General features: G+C 45.0%; 1 protein-coding gene across 2 annotated transcripts in view; it reads left to right on the top strand.

The window, feature by feature from the left end:
- LOC143350334 (synaptogenesis protein syg-1) overlaps positions 1–27,516 on the top strand; it is a 428,929-nt gene that overhangs the window by 321,926 nt on the left and 79,487 nt on the right. For both annotated transcript variants that reach the window (XM_076782390.1, XM_076782391.1), the window contains exon 4: positions 26,046–26,156. In XM_076782390.1, the coding sequence (XP_076638505.1) occupies positions 26,046–26,156 (111 nt within the window). The remainder of the gene's footprint in view (positions 1–26,045; positions 26,157–27,516) is intronic.

The following is a 27,516-nucleotide window of genomic DNA, read 5'->3' as shown; positions in this document are numbered from 1 at the left end:
TGGGGAACGTACACGCTCCGCTGCCTCGGAGTAAAAAGATTAAGGGGCCGAGAGTGGTCGTGCGTGCGCGGGAAAAGCTACGGAAAATTACGAAGCACTTTACGATCTTCCGGCGAAAAGAGTAGAGGAAACGAAAATACTGTTACGACGATGCGAATAATTATCCAATTTCGTGTACGGGGCGAATCGGTTACGTAGACTACGGTTTCGTGGAATACGCGTGCTTTTCCGCGCAAACGGAAATAAGTACTCAAAGTCGGTCTTTTCTGTACCGTTCCGCGCGCCGATACGACATAAACTGAAAGTTTCCTTGCACACCGAGGGATACGAAAGCAATCGCTGACTTTCCGAAACTTCTAAGCTTCTTAAACAGAACTTCCCCCGAAACCCACGCCGTTTAAAGGCGTTCGTCCTTAATTGCTTTCTTCGCTCGCAATGCCTGACAAAGTCGTCGATTCCTCGCGATATTCATCTAAATAAAAATACCCCACCGACAACCCTTTCGGAACCCCGAAACGTACCAAAAGTTCATATAAGCGTATGTTCTATTTGACCCTATTTTCAAGTTACAGCGAGCTCTGTGTTGGAATAATACTTTTGAAAGACGAGGATCATTAACGAGGATACGAGCCCAGTATTTCAGGTTCCATCATATATTCTAATTCTGTAAATACTTCCTGCAAACATTAGGGTACTATGTGTCAGATTACTGAAATACATCGTGTGTGAAAATGGAAACTTTGTCTAGTCAATAAATAGCATATACGACCCGTAAGTATACCTTGACAAATAGAGAGGGTAAGATAGCCAATCGTAGGACATCTCCAGACTTATATTCAGATACAAGATCATTTTGAGCACCTATTGTATGGGTAGAATGTTTTCAAGAAGAAATTAAATCAAATAGAACACAATGTTATTGTCTTGTGTAGAATCCATCTTTGGAATGGGAACACATGCTACGGGACACCCTATACATACAGGGTGTTCGGCCACCCCTGGGAAAAATTTTAATAGAGGATTCTAGAGGCCAAAATAAGACGAAAATCAAGAATACCAATTAGCTGACGGAAGCTTCGTTAAAAAGTTATTGACAACTAAATTCACAAATTTCAAATCGTTCTGGAAAAATTATTTTCGGCTGCAAGAGTCGATTACAATCATTTTTGGTCATTACACATACCCCCGAAATCCTACGCATTTTCGAGAAAAAAATTCCTTACCGAAAATGTAATGTCTGACCATACCATTGATATGTTTCCCTGAAATTCTTTGGCGACAAAAATTTTTTCAAATTGTTTTAAAAAAAATATTTTTAGATGCAGAGGTCCATTACAATCATTCTTGGTCAAGTGACATACCCCCGAAATCCTACTCAGTTTCGAGAAAAAAATTCAGGAAGGTGGACAAATTTTTCGAAAAAATTAAAACATTTCAAATCGTCTTGGAAAAATTATTTTTAGTTGCAGGGGTCAATTACAAGCATTTTTGGTGAATAGACATACCCTCGAAATCCTACTCAGTTCCGAGAAAAAAATTCCTTACCGGAAATATAATTTCTAGCCAGAAATGTCTGCCCGAATTCTCATGCGAATCTTTAAAACGTCATAACTTCTGAACGGATTGGACGATTTTAATGTTTAAAAAAGCAAACTACGCGTATTTTGATGGAGAATACGTAGAAATTGTAAAAATATTCGAAAAGTTGTTCCTTGACCCCGAAAAATGAGGAAAACCCCATAAAACGGGTCCAATTTTCAAACAGCCATAAGTCCTACAATTGTGAATATATTTCAATGAAACTTTTTTCTGAAGTAGAGCTCATGGGTAGCTACAAAAAAAGTATTAGACAACTTTTCTGTAGGGCGTCGAATAAAATTACTAAAAATCAAAAACGAATTTTTAAGAAAAATCGACAGGGGGTAGGTGCCTAAATTTTTCGACGAAAAAAAAAAATTTCAAATCGTTCTGAAAAAATTATTTTCGGTTGCGGGGGTCAATTACAATCATTTTTGGTGAATAGACATACCCCCGAAATCCTACTCAGTTTCGAGAAAAAAATTCTGTACGGTCGGAACTTTAAACGTTAATAACTGTTTAACGAAGCCTTCATCGACAAATTGGTATTCTTGATTTTAGAATCCCCCATTAAAATTTTTTCCAAGGGTGGCCGAACACCCTATATAATAAAATTATTACAGCGTAGACATTGAGACTAGAATTATGACCTAATACTTATGCAAGTTGCATTCTGCCTCGAACCATTTCGTCGGAGTATTATTTTTCGGTGTTAGCAATATTTTGTAATGGTTGGTTCGCGAATGCCAGGGGCGACATAAATCGCACGTGGGCCCGCGGTCGGTCATAGGTGAGGCGTAGGAACGCGATCAAAGGACCCGGGGAAAGGTATGGTTGCGGAAGGTCGATACTATGGAAATTGGTGGGTGGAGGTCGGTCCGCAGGAATGCTATGCCGAGTTGGGTTTGCGGAGCATTCGTGGGACTCCTTGTAGGCCAACGCTTACTTCGTGTCGGCAGCGATCTTGGTTTCGGTTTGCTGAACTATGCGTGTGCCGACAACAGGCTCGCGGACCAACAGAGCGTACGAACGAGCGAGCGTTGTCACCCACGGCGTGATAAACCGCCGGCCGCTAACTACGCGAATTATTCCAAGTAGACGCCACCTCCGCCACCGCGTTAGTTCCTACGACGAACTTTCCCTCCGCAGATCACGAGGAGCTTGGAACCCGTACCCTAGGCGAAACCCCGGGCCGAGGATGCGGATTCCGAAACGGGGGATGAGAATTACTTGCGCAGCCCCTTACGAGCTCGCGTGTCCGCACAAAAACCACCAACTCCGTTCCGGGGCCAACGTTTCCCCCCCCAACTGTCTTCCCTGATTAATTGCAATTAACCCATTACATAACGAATTCTAGTTACCCAATGGCGGTGCGTTTGTTTTTAAAAAATTTCCCATATTTCTCGACGCTAAACTTAAGAGGACAGGTTTGAAAATTCCAGAATTTATGTATAATTAAACGACGAAGAATAGGGTTTAGCGATAGCTCGAATCTCTTTTCAGAGCGCTCGATTCGTAACAAGAGTTAAAGATTCTCCGATAAAAGGGCGAGAGGGTATAATTACGTTGGTCGAAAGAAATCCCTGTTAATTCGAAGGAGCCGGGGCACTCGCATAATTTAGATACCAAGTGGAAAACCGAATTCCGGCTCGGCGCGCGGAACTTCGTTAACCATCCGAATTAAATAAATGGGATACGAGCTAATCGCTTTTCGATCCTAATTTGTACGTGCTCTCTTTTGTTTTCTTGAAGCTTCGTTAAGCTTCGCGATACCCGAAGAGGAATCTCGTCGCGAGGAAACGAAACCTACCCCTAGTTTTCACCTTTAATTTTTACTTCTTTGTCAAATATTTCAATGATATCAACCCCTTCGAGATAGATTTTTTCCGAGATTGTCACAAAAACGTTACGAAGATTCCAAAGATTCCATATAATGCGTACATACAACCTACACCAACTTTTCACCTTTAACTTTGATTTCTTTGTCAAATGTTTCCTCACCCCTTTGGAGATATATCTTTTTCAAGACTTTGATCTGAGATTGTCACGAAGATGTTACGAAGATTCCAGAGTATAATGCGTACGTACAACCTACCCCAAGTTTTCACCTTTAATTTTGATTTCTTTGTCAAATGATTCCTCAACCCCTTGGAGATAGATCTTTTTTTAAACTTTGATCTGAGATTGTCACAAAGACGTTACGAAGATTCCAGAGTATAACGCGTACATACAACCTACCCCAAGTTTTCACCTTTCATTTTTATTTCTTTGTCAAATATTTCATTCTTTAATCTTTTGGAGATTTTTCCAAGATTAAACTTTAATCAGAGATAGTCACAAAGACGTTACGAAGATTCCAGAGTATAATGCGTACATACAACCTACCCCAAGTTTTCACCTTTCATTTTTATTTCTTTGTCAAATATTTCAATGGTATCAACCCCTTCGAGATAGATTTTTTCCGGGATTAAACTTTGATCCGAGATTGTCACAAAAACGTTACGAAGATTCCAAAGATTCCATATAATGCGTACATACAACCTACCCCTAGTTTTCACCTTTAACTTTGATTTCTTTGTCAAATGTTTCCTCAATCCTTTGGAGATATATCTTTTTCAAGATTAAACTTTAATCAGAGATAGTCACAAAGACGTTACGAAGATTCCAGAGTATAATGCGTACATACAACCTACCCCAAGTTTTCACCTTTAATTTTGATTTCTTTGTCAAATGATTCCTCACCACTTTGGAGATATATCTTTTTTTAAACTTTGATCTGAGATTGTCACGAAGACGTTACGAAGATTACAGAGTATAACGCGTGCATACAACCTACCCCAAGTTTTGCACCTTTAATTTTTGTTCCTTTGTCAAATATTTCATTCTTTAACCCTTTGGAGATTTTTCCAAGATTAAACTTTAATCTGAGATAGTCACAAAGACGTTACGAAGATTCCAGAGTACAACACCGATCTGGATGGGTTAGTTAGGGATATTCGAGGCGATCGAAAGAAGAAGGAGGTCAGCAGGGACGAAAACGGGATCGACATTGGGTGCAACGGTTGCTTGAACCGTAGGTGGGTAGCCAAACACGGCCGGTAATCACGTTAGTTCCCCGCGAGAAGACCCGTGAGACTTCCAACGAGTATTGCCACCTGTTTGGCGTACTCGCAGCCGCTTCCCCGCTGTAACCGGCTGCCACAACCAGTTCCGCTCTCGAATACGAATGTAATTAGTGGGAAATTGAACGAGGGGCAGCAGCCCCGGCGCGGTTAAATGAATGTCCTGAAGATTAATGGCCGGCATTGACCGTTCCGAATCGATCGTGTGATTTCTTTACTGCGTCGACAAACCCCCCTCGCGTCGACGGAGTACATTTCCCGGCGACCGAGTGGAAAAGCAATTCGTTCTTCCTACCGGCACTCTCGATTGCCCGGATTGTCGTCGTCGCGAGTCCCGACGATCCTTAAAAAAATCGTCCAACAGGTGGAAACGGAAACTGTACATTTTCGAACTCGCATTATTCCCAGATTTTATTGTTACCGCGAAGAATCGATCTCGAGAACAGGAATTTATCGTGGGCCCCGTAGAAGAATAAGATCGTAACGACGTCGATAGATCGATTTAGATCGAGTCAGCGGGTACGCAGGATGCAGATTGCACCGGTACCGGTGATTCGATAACGCGGGATCCGCGGTTCGTCTCGCGAATCGCGGAGGAAGAAGGCGTCCTGGGTAAGAACGCGAGGCTCGCGGACTCGTGTTCGTCTCGCGAATACGTGCTGCGTCGTCGTAGCGTAATGTTTCGCAAATATTGACGTAGAAATCGGCTCTTCCGCGTTCCGCCCCCGTTCTGGCCTCGTTTCCAGCCCCTCCTACGCGGCGATCTGGCTGCAGACACCTAAATTGGCTCGATACATCCGACGAACGTGGAGCGAGTACATAACTCGATAAGTACACAAAATTTTCCTCGCCGTACTACTGCCGACGAATATTTCGCCGGGAATACCGTCTGCGAGACATTCAGTCCCTGGCCCGCCCCCCTCCCCCCTCTGCACCCTCTCGTGAAACTCTTCCATCCCCCCGGTCCACCGATCTTTTCCCCCTGTTCCCGGAATTCCCAATAATCGCGAGACCTCGTCGACGACTTCGATGCCATTTTATCGCGATCCATAGTGTCGAAATTATTAGCTCGAGAGGCTCGAGAGTCGATACGTACGAATACGTGGCTCGATCGGAAAGTATCCGCAGCTACAAACATCGCGAGTTTATCAAAATTGTACCATAAAAGGGTCGTAAATTGTTCATAGTTTCGCAAATTGTGTCTCCGTTTCTGTTTCCATCGATCTGCTCTTTTCTGTTCGTTTCTATCGTTCCGCGCGAAAACGTATTTTTTTTTGTTTTTTCTATCAGTTTTTCTGTCAAAGATGCGCGCCCGTGCAGTTCATCAGTATATAAAATACGCTCCAACAATATATTGACCATCAATTTCATAACAACGTCGTGTGAATGGCTTTTGTTTGAACGTGCTTCCGTCTCTCGCGAACAAATATCGACATTATACATATAGCCATTAACGAGACACAGTTTATAGAACTGAGCAACGATTTATTTCCCTCGCGAGTAAGTTTGGCGTGGAATCTACCGGAACGTGTCAACCGCGAAAAATGCGTTAAAAATCGCGACGCGCGAGTACAATGTCCCTTCTTGGCCCAGCAATTCTCTGGACTCCCCGGATTCCGTATGATTTCTGATCGTTTCGAAACTGGACGTTTAGAAACGCTTCCACTAAGCACACGGAGTCATAAAAGGCTTACTTCGAAAAGAGGACCTATCCCCCCTCCGGAAGGTCGGACACTTTTTGATCGCGGTTCCATTTTTGCCAGAGTCTACGGCCAGCAATCGATAAAGTTAAGTCCTAAACGAGTTATTTGTAAGATTCGGAACAGCCCGACCGGAAAGTCGTCGCAGATAGAAGTGTCGACGAAGTTTAATGTCCAACGTGAATGTCTCAAAGTACGAAGTAAGAAGCCCAAAGTGCGCTTTCAGCGAAATTCGAATACGCTCTTATTCCGGTCCAGGACGTTCTGATTTAAGTCCACGAAATTCCATTAGTCTTTATTATAATCTTCACCGATAGAAAAGGGACTGAATACTTTAAGTTGTCGCACGGGTCTTTATTTTCACGTGTACTTCTTTATGGAAAGATGGCCACAGTTGCCCTATTCTATTCTTCGGTTCCATGCGTCGACAAGTTATCACCCTAATATTGTCCCCTTAACTTCGTCGTTGGTTAAAATTAATTTTAGCCCACAGCTGTCACTCAACCCAATCTTGTCTTCCCCTACGTTTTACGCAATTTGCAGTTGTTTCATCGAAGATTCGCGTGGAAACGAGTATCACCCTACAGGGATTGGCAAACTTTCCCTAAGAAGGGCTGAGTAATAATTATTTTTAAATGAAAATCGAAGGATTCCTTAAAAACTTCAACAGGACCTCCCATTGAATTGCTTATAAATTCGTCTATTTTACTTTTGAAACTAACTTCTCCACGCAAGCAGGTATAATCTAAATATCTGAATTAATTCGCAACAATACAGAAGCCATTAGATATGGCTCCGTCATTAATAAAAATCTATGGACATTGAAACAGCAATTTTTGGTTCAAAGGCCATTGTTTGCCAGCTCCTGACCTCTATTGTGCCTGCGAGCGAAAGACGTATTAATTCTATTCATTCTTTAAATATATATATACGTTTTATTGATTTATTTGACCTCGCTCTTATTGATCCCACATTGTCCGGGGCTCGTCCGAAATCTTAATGAAACGAATGAAAAGCAAGAAAACGAAACGGGAAAAAATCTAACGTAGACATCTACCTACGACACAGATGTATCTTCTGGACAAGTTCCTTTCCAGTAGATATCTGTTTTAATCTTGAGTGAATTGATTGTTTACGGAATGCAAATTCTTTAATTCGGATTTAAGGGTCGAAACAACCCGTAGATTGTTGACAACGCTGAGTGTCATTATGTTTCGATGCAGTAGAGTCAATGTGGATCGAAATTTCAGCATTGTCTCGACCTGAAAATAGAAAAGAACCGGAAATAAATTTCGGGACTGAGAGGAGGCTGGCAAACGTACTTGAAATATTTAAATCCACCATCTTTCACTCTCGATCAAATATGCAGCTTGAAATTGTGGACTGAAAATGTCTACTTGGGAATATCTAGGGGCACTGTTTGCCAAAAATATTCGTCTACCTAGCACAAATGGCGAACGAAACAACATCACAATTTGGATACTTCGTTAAATACATGCAATGTGGTATTTTTTCAGACCTGCCTAATTTTAGGATAATTTTTCTGTAATATAGTTTATTTCTGGGTTACTGGAACATTACGATCGAATCGTTTCACAGCGATTCGCGATTGCAGCACTTCCGCGGGACCGCAATATATCTTCGATTCTGCTAATACGTCTGACCTAACAAGTTTCTTACCGGGGAAAACTGCTCGGCCATTCTTCCTCTCGTCCTTTCCGCCACCCACCCCCCCGCGATCGACATCGTCGCGCGTGTCCGCCAACTTTCCTCCCAGTGGCTTTCAAGCTGCCCCTTCGAGATCGCGTCTCGAACCATACCGAGCAAAAAATCACAGTTTATATCCGGTGGATATCTGCTCCATCGATGGGATCTCGGGTTTCGATCAAAATAAAAAATATTCTCGAGGTCATCGCCACTATCGACTCGCGCAATAACAGCTTATCGGAACGACCACGAACCCGAAAGATGGAAAAATTTTATTCCAACGGATGACCGATACAAACCTACGATTGAAATAATAATTTTAATTCAACCCTCCGGTAGACGGGACCCGAGCTCGCCGCGAGGGTTGTTTACGTTTCGTTCGTTGTTCGTGAGTTTTATGTAGACAAGAATTCAGCTCGCCCGTGGCACGAAAGGATCTTCGATTCGCGAGAGCGGAGAATCGTTTCTCCCCTCGAGGTAATCTTCCATTTCCGACTGGAGACATATCCGTTCGAATAAAACACGCGACTTCCGGGGTGATGGGGGGGAGGGAATAGGCAGACGAAAAGGCAGGAGAAAAACGAGGGCAGAAATCGTTAGGGAAGTCGTGAGGGAAGAGGAATGGCAACCACTGATTCGCGGGAGCGGGTGCACGGAACCAGGACTAGAAGCCTTGACGACCGGCCAGCAGATTTTAATATTTGCAGCCATATCTCAACGGGGGCGAACTTTTGCTCGGAGAAACGGCGAGCCGGCTCTCACTTAAAATCACTTTATACGAATCGCGGCCACTTTTTCGCCCGTCGTTTCGTATCCCCCATTCACCTCTCTAACCCGCCCCCTCCCGCGCCCTTCCACGCTCATCCCTTTCGCCCGACCCATAACACATATCCCATGGAAAACTCGCGAAAATCCATTTCGCTCTCTCCCTCGTCGACGACTTCTGGAAAACGCCCGCATTATTCTTACCCGACCCTCGCACCTCTTTGCATTATCCGGACGACGTATGGCGTCGGATAACGTCCCTCCGGAAAAATGTCTGTTGCGTTGCGGGAGGAGGGTGGGCGAGGGAAAAGGCGTTCGCGTTTTTTTTTCCACGAAATTGAAACATCTCGATGACTCGCGACGATCGACGGGGAAGGGAAACGGTAAAAATGGACCCTTACAGCGGGCTCGCGGGAATAAAATTTCTGCGAAACGCGAGACGATCAGCCAAGGGCGCCGGAGCACCCCTAAGAGTCGAGCTTATTATCCGCGATCGATTGGAAACTCGAATGTAAATTTCTTTTTACGGAACGGTGACTGAAAAGGTATTTGCAACGGTGATTTTTAAATAACAAAAATAGAAAGCGATGCTGGGTAATTTAAATTGTTAATGCCGGGGAATGTGTTCGCCCGCATGCAGGTTCGGACGCCTCTCTTGTAACGTTTCCGCGACACGTACTACGTCTTTCTGGCACTCGTCGCGAAAGGATCGCGGCAGGAATGAACACGTGCCCAAGTTTCGGCTGTAATTACAATACCGACGTACAGAAACTTAGAGAAACCAAGAAACTCTCGCGCCACGCCCGAATACGTACACGAACCAATGAAAGACGTGCAACTTGGGACGCTGGTTGCGACAGATAAATGTTTCCAACGATGTTCCACAATGTCACTTCTCAATATGCGATGTACACTTTTAATTTGATTTTACGATTTATCAAAAATGACGTTTGCTATTTGCAAGGTATCCACGAAGAGTTTACGTATTATTTTGATCATTTACTGATGGTTCGATCGATGTTTCTCGATCTCCCGTGCCTATTTTCGAAGAAGATTGGACGAGAGGAGGGCACGAGCGAGGCAGAGGTGATTTATAGAGGCGGTTGGGAACGCGAACTCGGTTCTTTCACGATCCCGGATATCCCGAACAGATAAAGGGCCACGGAGCGTCGAGGCTCCGGGCACGGTCTCGATTAACGGGCTACCGTGGAATTCAAGGACAGCCATTTCGTGGGCGAGAATTAGACCACTTAGGCTCGAACTAGTTGCTCTAACTTTTTAAACGAATGCACGCCACCGTAATTAACGGCTCCCGACGACCTGGCGGATTTTATTCCACGGAAAGTTCGCAGAAAAAAGGCACCGTGCCGGAACACGCTTCGACAAATAATATTTACGATCATCGAAATGTCGTCGATCGAAGAATGAAAAAAGACGCGTAGTTTGCTAATACTTCGCAGACGGGGCAAAAGAAGAACGAAACTTTCGTTCCTATCTTCGGCGGACATTAATTATTTCCGTCGTCGAAGCGTTCCTCGGATCGCGGTGAGAAAAAAGACCGATCATATTTTACGATTCTTACTGGCTGCTAGCCGCGCGTCCCTTAATGACCAAATCCGCGCCGATAATCGAAGATTAATCGGCGCCACCGATACCTCGCGCGACGATCATAATTCAAATCTCTGGCCGCGATAAAAACGCGCCGGAAGGCGGTCCCGCGCGATTCGATTTCGTCCCTCGTCTGGAAGACGACGGAAGAAACCCGCGATGGGAGGGGGGAGGGGAGGGAAAATTAACGAAGATCTGTAACGGTTGGCTCGGTTTCCGTGTACCTTGCAATATCCGGGCTACGGCCATAATTAAAATGTCCGACGGTTTGACTTATCGACGTCGGCGAAAAGAATACAAGAATCAACGCGAGGCTGCGAGAGACGTCGTCGGGGATACCTGAAAAGTCTCCCCTTTCAGAGAATTCCGGCCAATCAACGTTATTCCGAGCGCGCCGCCAAGACCGCATCCAAAAGACGCGAAGTGCAGCCACGGAAAGATGAAAAGGCAACGGGAAGGAGGCGAAAGGGGGGAGGTAGGAGTCTGGTTCCTCGTCATCGAGAATTCCTAGCCATCTTGCCTTTTATACCTTGTCAAACAAGAAAGCCTTTTGTCCGTTGACCTCTTCCTCCTCGTCTTACGATCTTCCGGCCGGCGATTCGACATCGCTCTATCTACCCTCTTCCGTCGTCTTTGTTCGCGTTACCCTGCCTCGTTTCTTTCGTTTTCGGGACGACGACGACGACGACGACGACGAAGTAGACCGCGCCCTCCGAATTAGACGCTCACCGTCGACGCAAGGACGATTAAAGTATCGACGAACAACGAACAGGTTCCGCGACAGGCTCCATAAATTCCGGACGACGGCGCTAAAGGATGACGCGCGACGGAGTCGTCCTCGCAAAAACTGCTGGCCGTAAAAATTTAACAAGCAGCTTCCGGGGCCGGGGCACCGAGTAATGGAACAGCCATCGTCGTAGAAAGGGGGTGGAGGAAAAAAGGAGGAAACGATCGAGCGGAAAGGAAGCGACGACGGCGCCGGAAGAGATAAAAGGCCGTCGATGACGCGAGATGAATGCCGAGGCGGCTCGGGACGAATCCGTGTTTATTATTAACCACACCCACTTACCCCGCTCTATATTCGGACCACAGCGGGGGATCAACCTTCCCTCGATATAAACGCGGAAACTAGATACGTCCGGATGCGATTAATTTATTACGACGCCGAAGATAGCGTCCACGGAACGAATTCGATCCGACATTTTCAATTTCATTTTTGAAGCTAATAACTTCCTTTACCTTGTAGAAACGTTACTTGAAATACTGCGAGTGACGCTAGTTTGATTAAGAATAAAATAAAGGTACTTCGTGAAAACGATGACATCCCCCTTTGTGTTGATAAAACTTTGCATGCTTGCAGACAGCAGAAAAATAAGGGAAACGTATTTCAGCGACTCGAGCTTAAGGAGTGAAAGTACCCAAAGTTTCATCCCCTAGTGCCGTGCTGAGGATTATTTTACAAGGTAGTTTCCCGAGCAAATTCTTTATGGGTCGATGGGAAATTCCGTCGACAGGAAAGCTTAATAAAAAGAAATCACTTTTGCTGGAAATAGTTTCAAGATTTTCTAATTCTTAATTTACTATTATAAATTCACTTCTTAGGCTGAATATTTAATGTAAACTTGAGATACTTCCGACAGAGTCCCTCGACCCATCCCATTGTGGAATATTTCAATGGCCCGGGGGTTGTATAGTCCTCGCGTAGGCCTTAACGTTCGTCGGAGAACGATAACCGAAGAGATCGATCGCCAGCCACCCTCGTATCTCGATATTCCGGGCAAAAAACAAATCGCGGCTGTGTACCTCTCCCGTAAAAACGCGAGTAATAGGTTGTCGGCGGGGGCGCGTATGGAAAATGGCCGCTCGCTCAAAAACGTCCCTCGTTGCGTTGCCAGCATACGAAGTGGCATTCGGGGTAAACATCGCGCGGCTTTTCAACTCGCCTGAGCTTCGGGCTCGCGAGGCTTATTCAAATCGTCCAGACAACCGGAGTGAACCAGAGGGTACCAGAGGCTACGAACCAGAGAACCTCGCCAAGGGTTTATTTCTCTTTTTTCTCGGCTTGCCTTCAATCTCCTCGCGTACTTGCTTCTTTCAGAGAAACGTGTTGCGGCCGCAGCTCCGCAGGGAGCCACGAGACGGCCCGAAGACGATTACACGACGGCGTTCCGGCCCCTGGGATCTCTATTTCAACGTTAATTATCCGTGGTTGAATTGTTTCTTTCCGATATTGTGGCGCGCGCCGGTATCCGCCAGAGAGTTCGCCTCGAAAAAGATACGATTGCTGGCCGCGGCTGTCCCGTTCGCGTCACCAAAGCTGCTTCGCCGGTTGTTACAATTTCTTTTTCTGGAATACTTCCCGGAGGCGGGGTATGGGAAACCTCTGATCCCGTATTGAGCCCTCCCGAACGCAACGTTTGCCCTCGAGTGTCCATCCAAAGCTTTCCGTTGCCTCTCGGGACGATAATACCCCGACACTGGTTTTGTCTTCGAGTATATCCCCTCTTAGGACTCTGGGCTCGACAATGATCGCCCTGCATCCCGTGGAAGCTAACCCACCCCTTCCAACATGGAAGAATCGAGGAAAGAAAGGGTATACAATTTGAATATTTTTTCGTGACTTTCTTTTTACATTGTCGAAAATAGGACTCTCCAACAGACAGAGTGTGCATGTTATTTCACACGAACACACGAGAGTTTACCTCAAGGCAGCATATGATCGATATTATTGTGCAATATCGAATCTTGGGCGATAATATTGACTGTCTGGGGGACGAGACTGTGGATCAATTCAATTATTGACTGCCACGCCTGGTTCTTATTCCGAAGGAATGTGTTCTATTTTGTATCTTAATACGTTCCTGTTTGAATTATCTCTGTGAAACTTCGTTGGTTCTTTCGTTCGAGAGTGGGACATGAAAGATCGGTGGGAAGCGAGAAAGGAGAGTTTTTCCTGGGATTTCCGAAAGTCAACTCGTTGCACCTAATTGGCGACTAGATCAGGATCAGTCACCGTGCAGTTGCAGGATATTTTTAAGCAAATTTTTATAACAAATATTAAAAACGGTGCCACCAGGCAACGAATAATATTTATACATAAAATGTTCATAGAGACCAGCTTAGATGCTGTTCAATTTTAATCCGTCTAACAACCTGTAACCTTAAACGCAATTATTTGCGGTCGAACCGGACTCCCGCGTAGATGCTTAATTAAATTACGTCGATCAATTAATTACCGCGTCTCGATCGCGTGTAATTGCGTCTGAGGCTATAGGCTTAAATACTTGTTTCACGAAAGAACCGGAGACATTGTACCGGCGTTAAGGTCATAAATAAACTGTGTTAATATCGAGAGTTAGGTGGAAGGTGAACAATAACGTTTCGAGTACGGTAAAGGAGAGATCGTAGGCGACTATTCAACCGGTTTTAGGCGATGGCGTGCAAGCTCGCGCCGGCACGCAGCGATATAACGTTAAACTCGGCTCGAGCCGTTATAATATATTAGCTCGCTCGATTCCTCCTCGCATTACCATACGTTTCACGGTGCATTCGCGTGATGGAAGTCTTCGCGTCAATTGCCAGCCCCTATTGAGAGAAATACCGCGGCGCGTTGATGGTGGAAGCTACTATTAAGTCAGACAACTGGGAAGCGTGTTAAATTTCAAGGGAATGGCTCCCCAATAGTAATAGCCGAGTGGTGTCAGACGAGCAGAAACATTATCGTAAGTGGTGAGAGACTCGGTATGGTCGGACAGCCCAGCTTTAAGACCCGCCGGAGTAGAAATTGGAGTAGAACTCTCTCCCTCTATCTATCTATCTATCTCTATATCCGTTCCTTCCATCGGGGGCTCATCGACACGCAGACCTCTCCGAGCAGACCTTCGCTCCATTGATCTTCGGCTTTGATCAGCCCCCCGTAAACGCCTAGCTCGGAGCTTTTTAAATATTTAAGGATTTATCCGTATTAAATGGACGGTCGCTGGCCCCGGCCACGCTCCAATTAACCCTCCCAAACGCGGTATCTTTTTTTTTTTTTTCTTTTCTTCTTCGCGTCCCCGACACACCCCCCGATGGTACCGAAATAACGGTACACTTTCGCCGGCCGGAGGAATCGATGATGCAACGTGGAATTGATACCCCGCGGAGGGCGTGGTAAATTGTCGTACGCGACCCACTGACCCCGGGCAACCGGGATCCAACCGGATCGCCGGCCGGTTATCGAGATTCCGGCGAGAGCTGCCCGCGGGCCAGATCGCGCGTCGAGATGGCATTCGCGAACCGAAATTACATGTCACGAAAAAATTCGCTTATTATTCCGCTCTCGGGCAACGCGGGGCCACGCGATATCGCCGCATTTTTCCGCGAGATTATTTATCCGGCTTGAAAACGTAAGGCGCTTTCGTTCCTTTTTCCCCGTTTGCTAACCCGCGACAGCGACGGTCCTTTCCCAACAAAAACATAAAACGCGTTTAATTCTTTGACACGATTTCTGGTACGAGTTAAGACCAGAACGCTCTTCGCTCCCGATGCCTTTTGTCCGTTGGCTTAAAAACTGGTATTCGTTATAGGCGGAGTCGGGCAGAGGCGTCGGTAAACGCGCATTGTCGCTCACGCGGCCGATTAAAAATGTTATCTCTTTCATTATTCATCGACGGGGGGGGGGGGGGGCCGGGGAAAGGGCTTAGGATTTATGGAATACACTTCCGCGCATAATGATTACCGTTCGCCGTGGCGAACAATTCTTTATTTGCATTTTTATTGTTCCCGGGCGCGTATCTGAAAACGCGACCGACCGGCGAACAAATGCGCGACTAAATAAACGCTCTAATAAATTCCCCCGGCAACGATACAGAAGCGAGCGCGTAACGGGGGCCGCATCGATGAACGCGAACGAAACATTTTTCCAGCCGACGACGCCGCGGCGTTTTCAGCCGGACACAATGCTGCCACGGTAAGGGTTTTCGATCGTCGTCGCCGGACGGTTTAACCGTTCCCTCGCTTCCTCCCTTATTGTCGCCGGGGACAGTTAATCCCCCGGGAGAATGGGGGTTGCAGCATCCCGGCGAAGAGTGCAGCGACGTTTCAGGTGTGCATACACAAAGGGTAAATTGTTATCGACAAGAATATCATTGTACGGTCCCGGGCGTCCTGTGTTGGTTAAGGCGACGTTTCTACGCCGCGAGGAGATAAATCGATTCTCGAACAATTACCACCCTCGTAATACAAGCCATCCAACCGGTACGCGAACAGAAGCCACGCCGTTCTGGCACGACTTCCAACGCTCTGCCTCCCATTTTTCGCCGCCCCCTCTCTTCCGCGTGTCTCGTGCCCGCTTCTCCTTCCCGTTCATCGTCTTTCTCCCGCGGCTTTTCATCCTCTCGATTTTTTTTTTCTGTCTGCGGCAATCTTGGATTATCCTGCCGCGCGACGATCTCCAAAGGAACGAGCACTCCGAGAAAGGACACGAAGACGCGCCCGGAAATTCCGTCTACGACGGGCCGGGGCCAACCCCATCCGCGCACCCGAGTATAAATACCATGGCTTCTTCGATAAGAAATTCAGAATTTTCTTGTCAAATCCCTGACTTCTATGTTTAAACATCCATTCCACGTGTGAACACGATGAGAAAACCCCTGTTTTAAGATTTCACTAGCATAAGAGATCCTGGAGTCAGATTTACACTCACGAAACATACAGGGTGTTCGGCCACCTCTGGGAAAAATTTTAATGGGGGATTCTAGAGGCCAAAATAAGACGAAAATCGAGAATACCAATTTGTCGATGAAGGCTTCGTTAAACAGTTATTAACGTTTAAAGTTCCGACCGTACTGAATTTTTTTCTCGAAAATGCGTAGGATTTCGGGGGTATGTCTGTTCACCAAAAATGATTGTAATTGACCCCCGGAACCGAAAATAATTTCTTCAGAATGATTTGAAACTTTTCATTTTCGTCGAAAAATTTAGGCCCCCTGTCGATTTTTCTTAAAAATTCCTTTTCATTTTTAGTAATTTTGTTTGACGCCCTACAGAAAAGTTGTCTAATACTTTTTTGTAGGTACTCATGAGCTCTACTTCAGAAAAAAGTTTCATTAAAATATATTCATTATTGTAGGAGTTATGGCTGTTTGAAAATTGGACCATTTTTATGGGGTTTTTCACATTTTGCGGGGTCAAGGACCAACTTTTCGAATATTTTTAGAATTGCTACATATTCTCCATCAAAATACGCGGCGTTTGGCTTTTTGAACATTAAAATCGTCCAATCTGTTCAGAAGTTATGACGTTTTAAAGATTCGCATGAAATTTCAGGGAAACATATCAATGATATGGTCAGACATCATATTTTCGGTAAGGAATTTTTTTCTCGAAAGTGCGTAGGATTTCGGGGGTATGTGTAATGAACAAAAATGATTGTAATTGACCCCTGCAACTAACAATAATTTTTCCAAAATGATTCGAAAGTCTTTTTTTTTCACCGAAAATTTTCAGCACTTACTCGAATTTTTTTCTCGAAAGCAGGTAGGATTTCGGAAGTATGTGTATTCACCAAAAATGATTGTAATTGACCCCCGCAACCGAAAATAATTTTTACAGAACGATTTGATATTTTTGAATTTAATTGTTAATAATTTTTTAACGAAGCCTCCATCAACAAATTGGTATTCTTGATTTTCGTCTTACTTTGGCCTCTAGAATTCTCTATTAAAATTTTTCCCAGGGATGGCCGAACACCCTGTATAAAACACACTAGGATTACTTATGAAATATAGCGTACCAAGACAAAATAGACGATAAAAATTGCCTAAATTCATCCCCTCTAAAATTATAACGGAACTTCATTATCCAAAGCGAAAAATTTGCCTCGCTACCGTTAACGACATTCTTCCCCGTGAGTTAATAATTGTTTTTCGCCCGGACTATTTCTGGCTAATGCCGGAGCGCCGGATCGCCCGTCGAAATTCCCGAAAAATCCGGTGGACCAAGGAAATTCGGAATTTCCGGTCTTTTTTGGCCGATTTTCCGGCAGCCATCGAACGAGCGAACGAATCGAGCGCGACTCGAGAATTAAACCGTACTAATGGATCACCCTCCGCGAGGATACGGCGTCGAGTCAAAAATCCATCACCCCGTTGATACTATTAAACCTTCCGGGGTACTGGTTCCTTGAAGGATCGCCGTGTTGCATGTACGCCGTGATACGATAGGACACGACGTAGCGCCTCGTCCTTGGATTTCAATAAAAACGTCAAATTTTATTTTCAAATTCGTCGCTGGGAACGCCGCCCCATCGTTCATGCTCCTTGTCAGCCTCGAGCACGTCGTCCTTGCGAGCTAGATCCTCTTTTCCTCCCCCTTTCGCGCCGCTAACGGCTCGATGGCGACAGCGGGGGCGGTTTTCCATGAAAACTCGAGCCGCTGTTTCGATATTTTCGAGCGTCGAGCGAAAATAACGAGAAAAATTAAGGATCCGACGGTATATTTCGCTGACGAACTAAACACACGGAGTGTTACGCGTTCCTACGCCTCGACGCGAGCAATTTTTCGCTGCCAGTGTCGTCGCGAATATGTCTGTGGGATCACTTTACACCGGAAAAAAGAAAGAGGATCAATGGAAAGGAAACTAGAAACGTCTTCCTCGGACACGTTCGATCTCCTGCCTCAATTTTTCTCTCCCCGACGCAACGGACCACCAGCCAATTGCTGGTCGTCTTTTATAAATCGGAAAAGCTAAGATTCGAATCGCGGAAGCAGCGCAACTATGTTCAAAGAACTCGAGGATCGGAAGAATGTGTATCGCAGGGAGAAAGGAAGATTAAATCTGGCTGGAATCCGGAGTTATTTAACAATTTAAAAATTTTACATTCGCGGTACAATGGAATTCAGATTATCAGGAATGTCCGAATAACCGGAATATTTATCCCGACTATTCTTCGGTAAATATTACGGATTATATTTTACACAAACTAAGGAATCACAATTACAATCATTTTTGGTGAATAGACATATCCCTGAAATCCTACCCACTTTCGAGAAAAAAATCGGGGAGATGCTGAAATTTTTTGGCAAAAAAAAAAATTTTTCAAATCGTTCTAAAAAAATTATTTTCGATTGCAAGAGTCGATTACAATCATTTTTGGTCATTACACATACCCCCGAAATCCTACGCATTCTCGAGAAAAAAATTCCTTACCGAAAATGTAATGTCTGACCATACCATTGATATGTTTCCCTGAATTTTCTCGGCGAAAAAAAATTTTTTCAAATCGTTTTAAAAAAATTATTTTTAGATGCAGGGGTCCATTACAATCATTTTTGGTGAATAGACATACCCCCGAAATCCTACTCATTTTCGAGAAAAAAATAATGGTAGTTTTTGTTAAATAATCTCGTTAATACTGCCCGTGTATTAGAAATCCGTGTATACCGGTCATGAAAATGAAGGTTATTCCGCGACTGAGCCGCGGGGGAAGAATTCGGTCATGTAGCGAGGGACTACTGTACGCGACGCGCGAAACCGAGGTTTTCTGGCTACAATGGAGCGCGAAAGCGTGAAGCGGCAAGGGGTAGCCTCGGCTTGTGAACGGTTTGTCAGGAGGTCGTGAATTAATTCGCGCCACCGCCTATTCTGCCCTCCCGGCCGCCCTTCCGGAAAGTTAAATTCACGACTCGCGCGAGCTACACGAGTTTCCACTATCGTTCTAAAATTCAAACGAGCCACCGGTGCACGGCCGTGGCACTCGATCGTCGGGGGGTCGCGCCGCGGTTTTAAAATACCCCATCGAACGACAACACCTGGGGAGCCTGAGACGACCGTGCGAAACGGATATATTCGCGAGGAACAGGACCTGGAGAACTGAGAACGCGAGCTGGGGAAATCGCATTGATCATACCGCGGCGCTTTAAATCATTGTCGGGGGCGTTTAACCCTTTGACTGTGGACCGAATACGGAACGCTTTGTCGCTCGAACGCGTTGAATACAGTTTTGTTTAATAAACTGTGGTAGAAGATTTTAAAGAAAATTCGAATACAGTTTTCCTGGATGGTGTACAGTCGCTATTCGCGGTCAAAGGGTTAAGGGGGTCCAAAAACATCGACTTTTTTTTACACAGTTTTGCACTTTGAATTATTAAAAACGTACTGGGTAACGTTGGAATTCGAACATTTGCCAAAGATACGACCGGTTCAATGTATCGAAATACGAGGGAAATATACAAAGGGACCATCAGCCCGCGCAGTTTTCGGTTGTAATCGTGAAATAACAGAGGCAAAATATGCGTTTGTCCTTTGTTTTGTCCCGCCCGGAACGGGGAAACCTTCCCGGACACGAACACGCTCCGAAATTAATATTTGAAAAATTACAATACAACAGATTGACAATTCACTCCGAAATATCATTTCGGGCGAACACGTATTATTATTACCGAAACCGGCCAAATTACAGCTTTTCCGATTGCTTGTTCGACGATGGTTTTGCGTTCTTTGAATATTACGGATTACAAATTTCGATCGACTCTATCGTACTTTCCCCGAACTACGATAAGGCGCGACGGAGATCGACTTTTACGTATTTGAATATCGCAAGATCTCGAACTGCAACCGGTTGAATTGTTCATTAACACCTCGTCAAAGTTTCCCGCGTTCCAAATAACGGTCGACCGTATAAATGACAGCGGAATACCAGCAACGCCGGTTATTATATTTCGCTGATTCATTCTCGCCGGGCATCGTCCGCGTAAACGAGCGGGTCGACGTTTCGGTAATTAGTCGAGTTGAAGGAAATTTCCATAACAATGTAAGAATTATGACGTTAAATCGAGCGTCGGTGGCGTCGTCGGCTATAATTCTCATAGATCACCGGACGTCGGTGGGCGAGAATATCGCCCGGTAACGAACGCTTTGAATTATTATAACGGGCGGGACCGATCGAACGAATCTATTTAACGGGTAATCCCTCATATCCGCGTACCTGTAACACGGTATCAAAACAAATCGAACGAGCATTGTAACCGGTTTCGCCGCGATACTCGGGGCACTGGCAGAGACGCCCGCGCCACGTTATTAAATCGTGCAACGAATTCGAAAATAATTCCCCGCCGTTGTACGGGATATTTGTAATTATTGCATTTCGAAACGCTTCGCGCATTGGAAATTCGACGGAATTACAAGTCGATCCCGTCTGCTCCCGCTTTGAGCGCCCGGGTTTTTCGCCTCGTTTTAATCGCTCGTCCCGTTCCCATTAATACGATGTACCGAATAATTATTCGCGACCGCGTTTAAGTCTTTCGCGTAACGCCTGCTAATATCGACTCGATTCCGCGAGTAGAATTTCGATTTTAAAGGGTGAGACGTAAGCGTGGGCCAAAATGAAATGATATTAAAAATATCGTAAAAAAATTCAAGGGAGAAGAGGGTTGTCGGGGGACGTGAAACGTTTCGTATTCTAATATGGGCGTACGGTGTCGAATTTTTCGCCGTTTTCGAGGCTCGTCGACGGACTGGAGAGTCCTTAAGATCGAGCGATATTCGAAGGAACACGGCGCGTAGCAGGACTAAATTGCTCGAAAGCCCGCAATAGAGAGAATTGAATGGGCATCGCTGGAAACGGCAGATCCGCGCGGGAGTGGTGACTTCAGATATACGTGTATATGTATATGTATGCGAAGCTATGGCACACAGGGCCGCCTATTTTCCAGCCAGCCCTGAAATTATCGGCGCGGTCTGAGCGAGGTCCATTGATTACCACTGGTAATTGCCATTACAAGCCACCCCATCCACCAACCTGCGCCCCTTTCGCCCTCCTCCACTCGCACCGACCTCTTCCAGCGCAGTCCCGCGAGGGCCTGGATATATTCCTCTGTATCGGCATTGAAAGTCAACCGTTTTATCGGGGACGCGAGAAACCACTCGAGTATTGCGACTCTTCTATTCTTAGCGTGCACCCGTTCCAGATTTAACCCGCATTCAAAAACGCCCGTGCGTCGTTTCAGCGGCGGAGAAAAATAAATCCTATACAACTTATTCCGTGCCCTTTGAATTTTAATATATGGTCGATAGCCGCCCCTATCCCATTTAACCCTTTGTTTTATAACATCGAATCGATATTCGTGATATACAGGGTGTTGTATACCCCTGGACAAACTTTTCGAATATTTTTGCAATTTGTACATATTCTCCATCAAAATACGCATAGTTTGCTTTTTTAAACATTAAAATTGTCCAATCCGTTCAGAAGTTGTGACGTTTTAAAGATTCGCATGGAAAATTCGGGAAACGATTTCTGGCCTGAAATTATATTTTCTTTGAGGAATTTTTTTCTCGAAACTGAGTAGGATTTCGGGGGTATGTCTGTTGACCAAAAATGATTGTAATTGACCCCCGCAACTAAAACTAATTTTTCCAAGACGATTTGAAATGGTTTAATTTTTTCGAAAAATTTGTCCACCTTCCTGAATTTTTTTCTCGAAACTGAGTAGGATTTCGAGGGTATGTCTCTTCACCAAAAATGATTGTAATGGACCCCTGCATCTAAAAATAATTTTTTTAAAACGATTTGAAAAAATTTTTTTTCGCCGAGAAAATTCAGGGAAACATATCAATGGTATGGTCAGACATTACATTTTCGGTAAGGAATTTTTTTCTCGAGAATGCGTAGGATTTCGGGGGTATGTGTAATGACCAAAAATGATTGTAATCGACTCTTGCAACCGAAAATAATTTTTTTAGAACGATTTGAAAAATTTTTTTGTTGCCAAAAAATTTCAGCACCTCCCCGATTTTTTTCTCGAAAATGGGTAGGATTTCAGGGATATGTCTATTCACCAAAAATGCTTATAATTGATCCCTGCAACCAAAAATAATTTTTCCAGAACGATTTAAAATTTTTGAATTTAATTATTAACTTTCTAAGGAAGTCTCCATCAACAAATTGGTATTCTTGATTTTCATCTTATTTTAGCCTCTAGAATCCCCCATTAAAATTTTTCCCAGAGGTGGCCGAACACCCTGTACATACCCCCAAAGTTACGAAAAAGAATTTTCCATCGTTGGAATAAATATACTTTAAATGCATCATCGGGATCTATATGACACTGATTTCATCGTGTAGTCTCTCACATTTAGCCTAATTTTAGAAACTTTCTAGATTTAAAATTCAGTGTCTTAGATCGATCACGAATTAAATCGTAATTACTACATCCAGGGGGGATCCGTACGGTTCGATCTAAAAATTGATCGATATTAAACGGGACGTTATAATTGGAAGACGTATCGTTCGATCACCTCCTACGGGGTTTTTTTAATACCGTCGAGGAACCGTCCACGGCTCGTAATACTTATGCAACGCTTAATCCCCTTCATATCGCTAATCGGATGAAGCATACGATCGAATCAGTTAATTGGACCAGAGATCAATCTTAATTTCCCTCGTAAATCCAGTTACGTAATTTTCGCGGTTATCCCCTTGGCGGATCTACCGAGGCGGGATATCGTTTCCGGCCGTGCAACTTTTCGATTGGATGCGGGGGCGTGTATTTTGTTTCCTAAAACTTACGTCTTTATGCCGTATTAAATATAGAAATAATAAGTATCTTCGTTGTCTCTAATATGTATAAACGAATGATTTTCGTTCGAAATCTGTTTCTACGTTCCAGAGCTCCGTGATTTTTACGTGCACGACTTAATTCCAGTGTCGCGAATCAGAGACAAACCTCATATTGCAAAGTACGTGCTCGGATTCAGGACGCGAGCAGCGAACGTGTTAAGGCAGAGAGTTTAAATGAATGAATAAACACATTTATGCTAAATTACGCGTATAATTAACATAGGGAAATAATAGCCGTCGCGTGTTACACCGCTTGCGTACACGGTAAACTTGTTGAACGCAGTAGTTTCCAAGACGCCCTCTCCGCGTGGCTAGACATCGAGTGTTTCATATTTTCCAATCAAAAGCTACGTATATATTCATTTAAGTTGCGTGAGATCGAATAGAAATAAATAATTAGACACTGATCGATGGTAATAATTTAGCTAAACAGCCACAGGTTGCCTCTACCGTAGAAAGTGGTTTCAAATAAATTGTTAGGAACTCGAGTTTAACTACAAACTATACCGACGTAATGTTTGTATTTTTATATGAATGTTTTCGAAAGAATTGTTCGTGTTATCGATCGTTGTAAACCGTTACGCGAAATCCCTGCATCGATGCATATTAATAACATTTACGAGCCAATTGCGCCGTATCACTGTCGACTAATCGTCGAAACGTTCGCGAACATTATACGAATTGTTGCACTGGAAACCGACGACCCATGATAGTTAACTGTACTCGATGGGTTATCGATGAAACGTTGCTCGGGAAAAATTGAAACAAATAAACTGCGAACTTGCGACCGCATATTAACGATTCGAAATCCGTCAAGCCCCCGTTTCTCCGTTTAAAGCGTTTTCGTATCAAAGCGAATCGAAACACGCCCACGATCGAAAATACGTACAAACGGGGGATGTTGATGACGTTGAACAGAGTTTCATAAGCGAAAGTTAACGAAAAAACGATTCATCGAAGGATAAATATATTACCCTTTGGTACAAATAGAATAAACCATTAAGCGAGGTTCGACAAAATATTTAGTAAACAAGATTTTTACAATATTTGTTTATTCACATTCGTCGAATTGAAAGTGATTTGAAGACGCTTCAAACCGTCGAGCAGCGTATCGAGTCGAAGGTCGAAGCATCGAGATCTCGTGATCGATCGATTGATTGGCTCGCTGACGCGCGTGGCCGGAACGGCGCTCCATTTTCGTCGATACAGCCGATTATGGATTGAAAAGCGGCCATAAATCTTCGTGAATACTTTACACGCGCGTTTCGGCGGCCGGGTCGCGGGGGGTGGCGGTCGAAACGGGGTACGAAATTTCGTCGCGGTTTCGCGTCGTAGTCGCTCGAAATTGAATTTACCGAAACACGAATCGCTTGATTAAGCTGCTTCGCGACTCGTTCGTCCCGATATCCCTGCGATTTTCGAGCGTTTCGAAGCACCCCGGACCCGTGTCGTTAACCTCGTGATACTAACGCCGTTCGGATGTAAAGCCAGATCCATTTATATCGAATTCTCGACACGGGGGGGAGAGAGAGAGAGAGAAAAAAAAGAACCGACCGGAACGCTGGGGGCAGCGTCACGAATTGCGAAAAGCTACGGGACTGATCGAGTTCACGTTACATCGTTCGATTTCGCTCGCTGACGATACACGGGGATACAATTTCCCACGAGCCGGATACCGTCTACGGTAAACATTTCTAGAGATCGGAAGAGAACGAACGAATTCGTCGGTGTCCCTCGGATCGGACGAAATCTGCAGTTATTTACTAGTTCGCGTTTAAAGTCGCCGCGACACCGTTTTCTAATCGTTTCGCGCGCTCGACGACCGCGAAATATTCGCGATATTTTATTTATTTAGGAAATAGGAGAGACTGTTCGGTGATCTGAACTGCATAGAAAAGTGCATAACAGATTGTCAGGGCTCCGATTGGATAATCCATAGCGAGTCGAGGCCGTGCATCACATTTTAATGTTTAAGTGTTTAGATGAAAATTTACGGCGGTAGTAACGGAAGAAGCTTAGGCGAATATATCTGGAGCGCCGGAGCCGGAAGCACGGTAACGTTATTTCGGATTTGACGCAGTTTTACGACGGGGTTCGATTGCTTCGCGCAGTTTTCCCGTCGCGACATCATAGAACCGAACGACCGTTTCCATATCCGCTTAAAGCAATTTTTTGAGTGGTACCGGTGATCCTAGAATCGGTCGGCAAAAAGCGCGCGGGTCTGTTGTAGGAAATCCGCGGCGATCGTTTCGCGACACGACCCAATATATATTTTTGATTCACTTCGAGCGTGGAAAAGAGCCGAGTAATGGAACCGTGCCCGTTCCTGGATCGGCCGTAACACGTACGCGATACGCGATACCGATGGACAGCCACGCGTCATCGACGAGATCTACGCGAAAAAATCTGCACGGTTGCGCGTCCATTGTTGGCGCCGCGTGAATTTTCGCCGGTCGGAATACGCTTCCAAACGACCGAAAAATAACGGACGCTCGCAAGAACGTAAAGCTCCGAACGATGGCTAAACAGACTGATAGCGAAAAGGATGGCAGGAAGTGGAATAAATGTAGGTGTGGCTCGACCGTAACCACGCTGATAAAGCATCGAATACGCGGGACGTATGCAAGCTACTTCAAAAATAACGAAAAAGCCAGAGAAATATCCCAGGGTTGGCTTATCCGACTACGGCCCGAGAACGAATATTCCTGGAAAAAATATCGCCACGCTTAATCCGCAAACGATCATACCAACGCTCGAGTCGATACTCCGCTACCCGTTGGACCGAATTTGTTTCCAAGGACCACGTTTCAAAGTACCCTTGCATCTGTTTCTGACTTTTTGCCGGGCCAATCGTTTTAAAAAGTTTGCGGTTTTGAAATATACCCGACGTTCGATCGGTTTTAAACCTGGTTACAAGGTGCCAGCCGCGCTTGTTCTGACTTGAATTTTCGTCTCTGTCGCAGTGCCGCCGGAACAGCCGACCATCCTGGATCAATGGGGCAGGATAGTGAACGGGACAGCGGGACCCTACGTGGAGGACGAAACTCCGTCCCTGACGTGCCGCGTGACCGGTGGTAAGTGTACTCAATTATTCGCACGCTCGTACGTTCCTTCAACTTGGACGTTATCGATTCCTGCCTTTTCCGTACATCGATCAATCCCAAAACGGAAGAAGTCTTCAAACAATTTTTTACGCCCTAGTACTTGGGTCCAAAAACGACGAAAGAAAGATACAGGGGGTTGTTAAACTTCTAGAGATCGGAAGGGCTCGCTAAATACATTATTCTCTTCTCATATTAAATCATACCACTTTGCGCCAGAGTTATTCGTTCCGAGCATTTTATAAAAATATTTCTTTGTTAGAAAGGAATTCGTCGGACGATTTGAAAATACCCAAATCGACGGAAACGCGTAATGTTTTCTACAGCATTCACAAAGAGCAATTGACTTCCGATAGACTTGATTGATTCGACTAAGGAGCTTCGAAGTTTCTATAATTTCTGTTTCACGGGGATACTTGAAGACGGACGCGTGGAATTCGACTAACGCCCGTAACTTTCCCGAAGTTTTTAAGATCCTCGAATTTTAGCCGTGGTAAACACGGGGATCGCGGAATAAAAACTTTTGCTTTTTCCCGGAGATCGCACGCACCGGTACTCGGGGAACGTTCGCTCTTTAGCTCGTCGCGAAACTTCGATCGCAAACCGGGAGACACCCGGAAGGGGATGAAGGATCGAGAGAACGTAGACGGGGGTGGAAGGGGGATCGAAAGGAAGGGCTGACGGAGTCAGTGGTGTCGCCAGTTATTAGATCAGGCAACTTTTTATCGACGAACGGAGCTAAGTGAAAAGTTCCACGTTCGGGAGGGCGCGACGCGAGAGGAAGTCCTTCTTCGGGGGATGAAGAAGAGACGGAAGGGTGTGTTGGAACAGGGGCGAGAAGAGGGGATACCGGAGGATCAAGCGTTCCCGAGTGGAACGGGGGAGGAAGCACCAAACTACCCGAGGTCCCGGTGTTTACTTTGGCAACTGGATCTAAATTTCTGTTTATAACTGCGGCAACTTCTTCGTCCGCCTTAAAAGATTATTTCCACCCCTCCGGCCCCTGCGGCCACCTTTCCCTCGTGGGCCACCAGACGTCCTCTGTCCTCCCCGATTAAATCGCGCTCCGTCCTTTGACGGGGATTTTCGCGCGATTATCTGGAAATCAAGGTTATTAAACGAAGGATATACCCGAATTTACTGTGAAACTGGAAGATACTCCAAGCCAGAGTCTCTCAACGGTATTCGAAGCATCGAGAAACTGGGAAAATAAGACAACGATAAAGACAAAGGCGACTCAATGATAATACGGCTTCCACTGTACGAGAAATGAACATGTTCATTTTGAGAATCGCTATTGGGGCGATCGACGGAGAACGACGCCCGACGAAGA

The sequence above is a fragment of the Colletes latitarsis genome, chromosome 14 (assembly GCF_051014445.1).
Source record: "Colletes latitarsis isolate SP2378_abdomen chromosome 14, iyColLati1, whole genome shotgun sequence".
NCBI classification, from domain to species: domain Eukaryota; kingdom Metazoa; phylum Arthropoda; class Insecta; order Hymenoptera; family Colletidae; genus Colletes; species Colletes latitarsis.
Note: the sequence above shows the minus strand (reverse complement) of the source record. Positions and strands in the feature narration are given on the sequence as shown.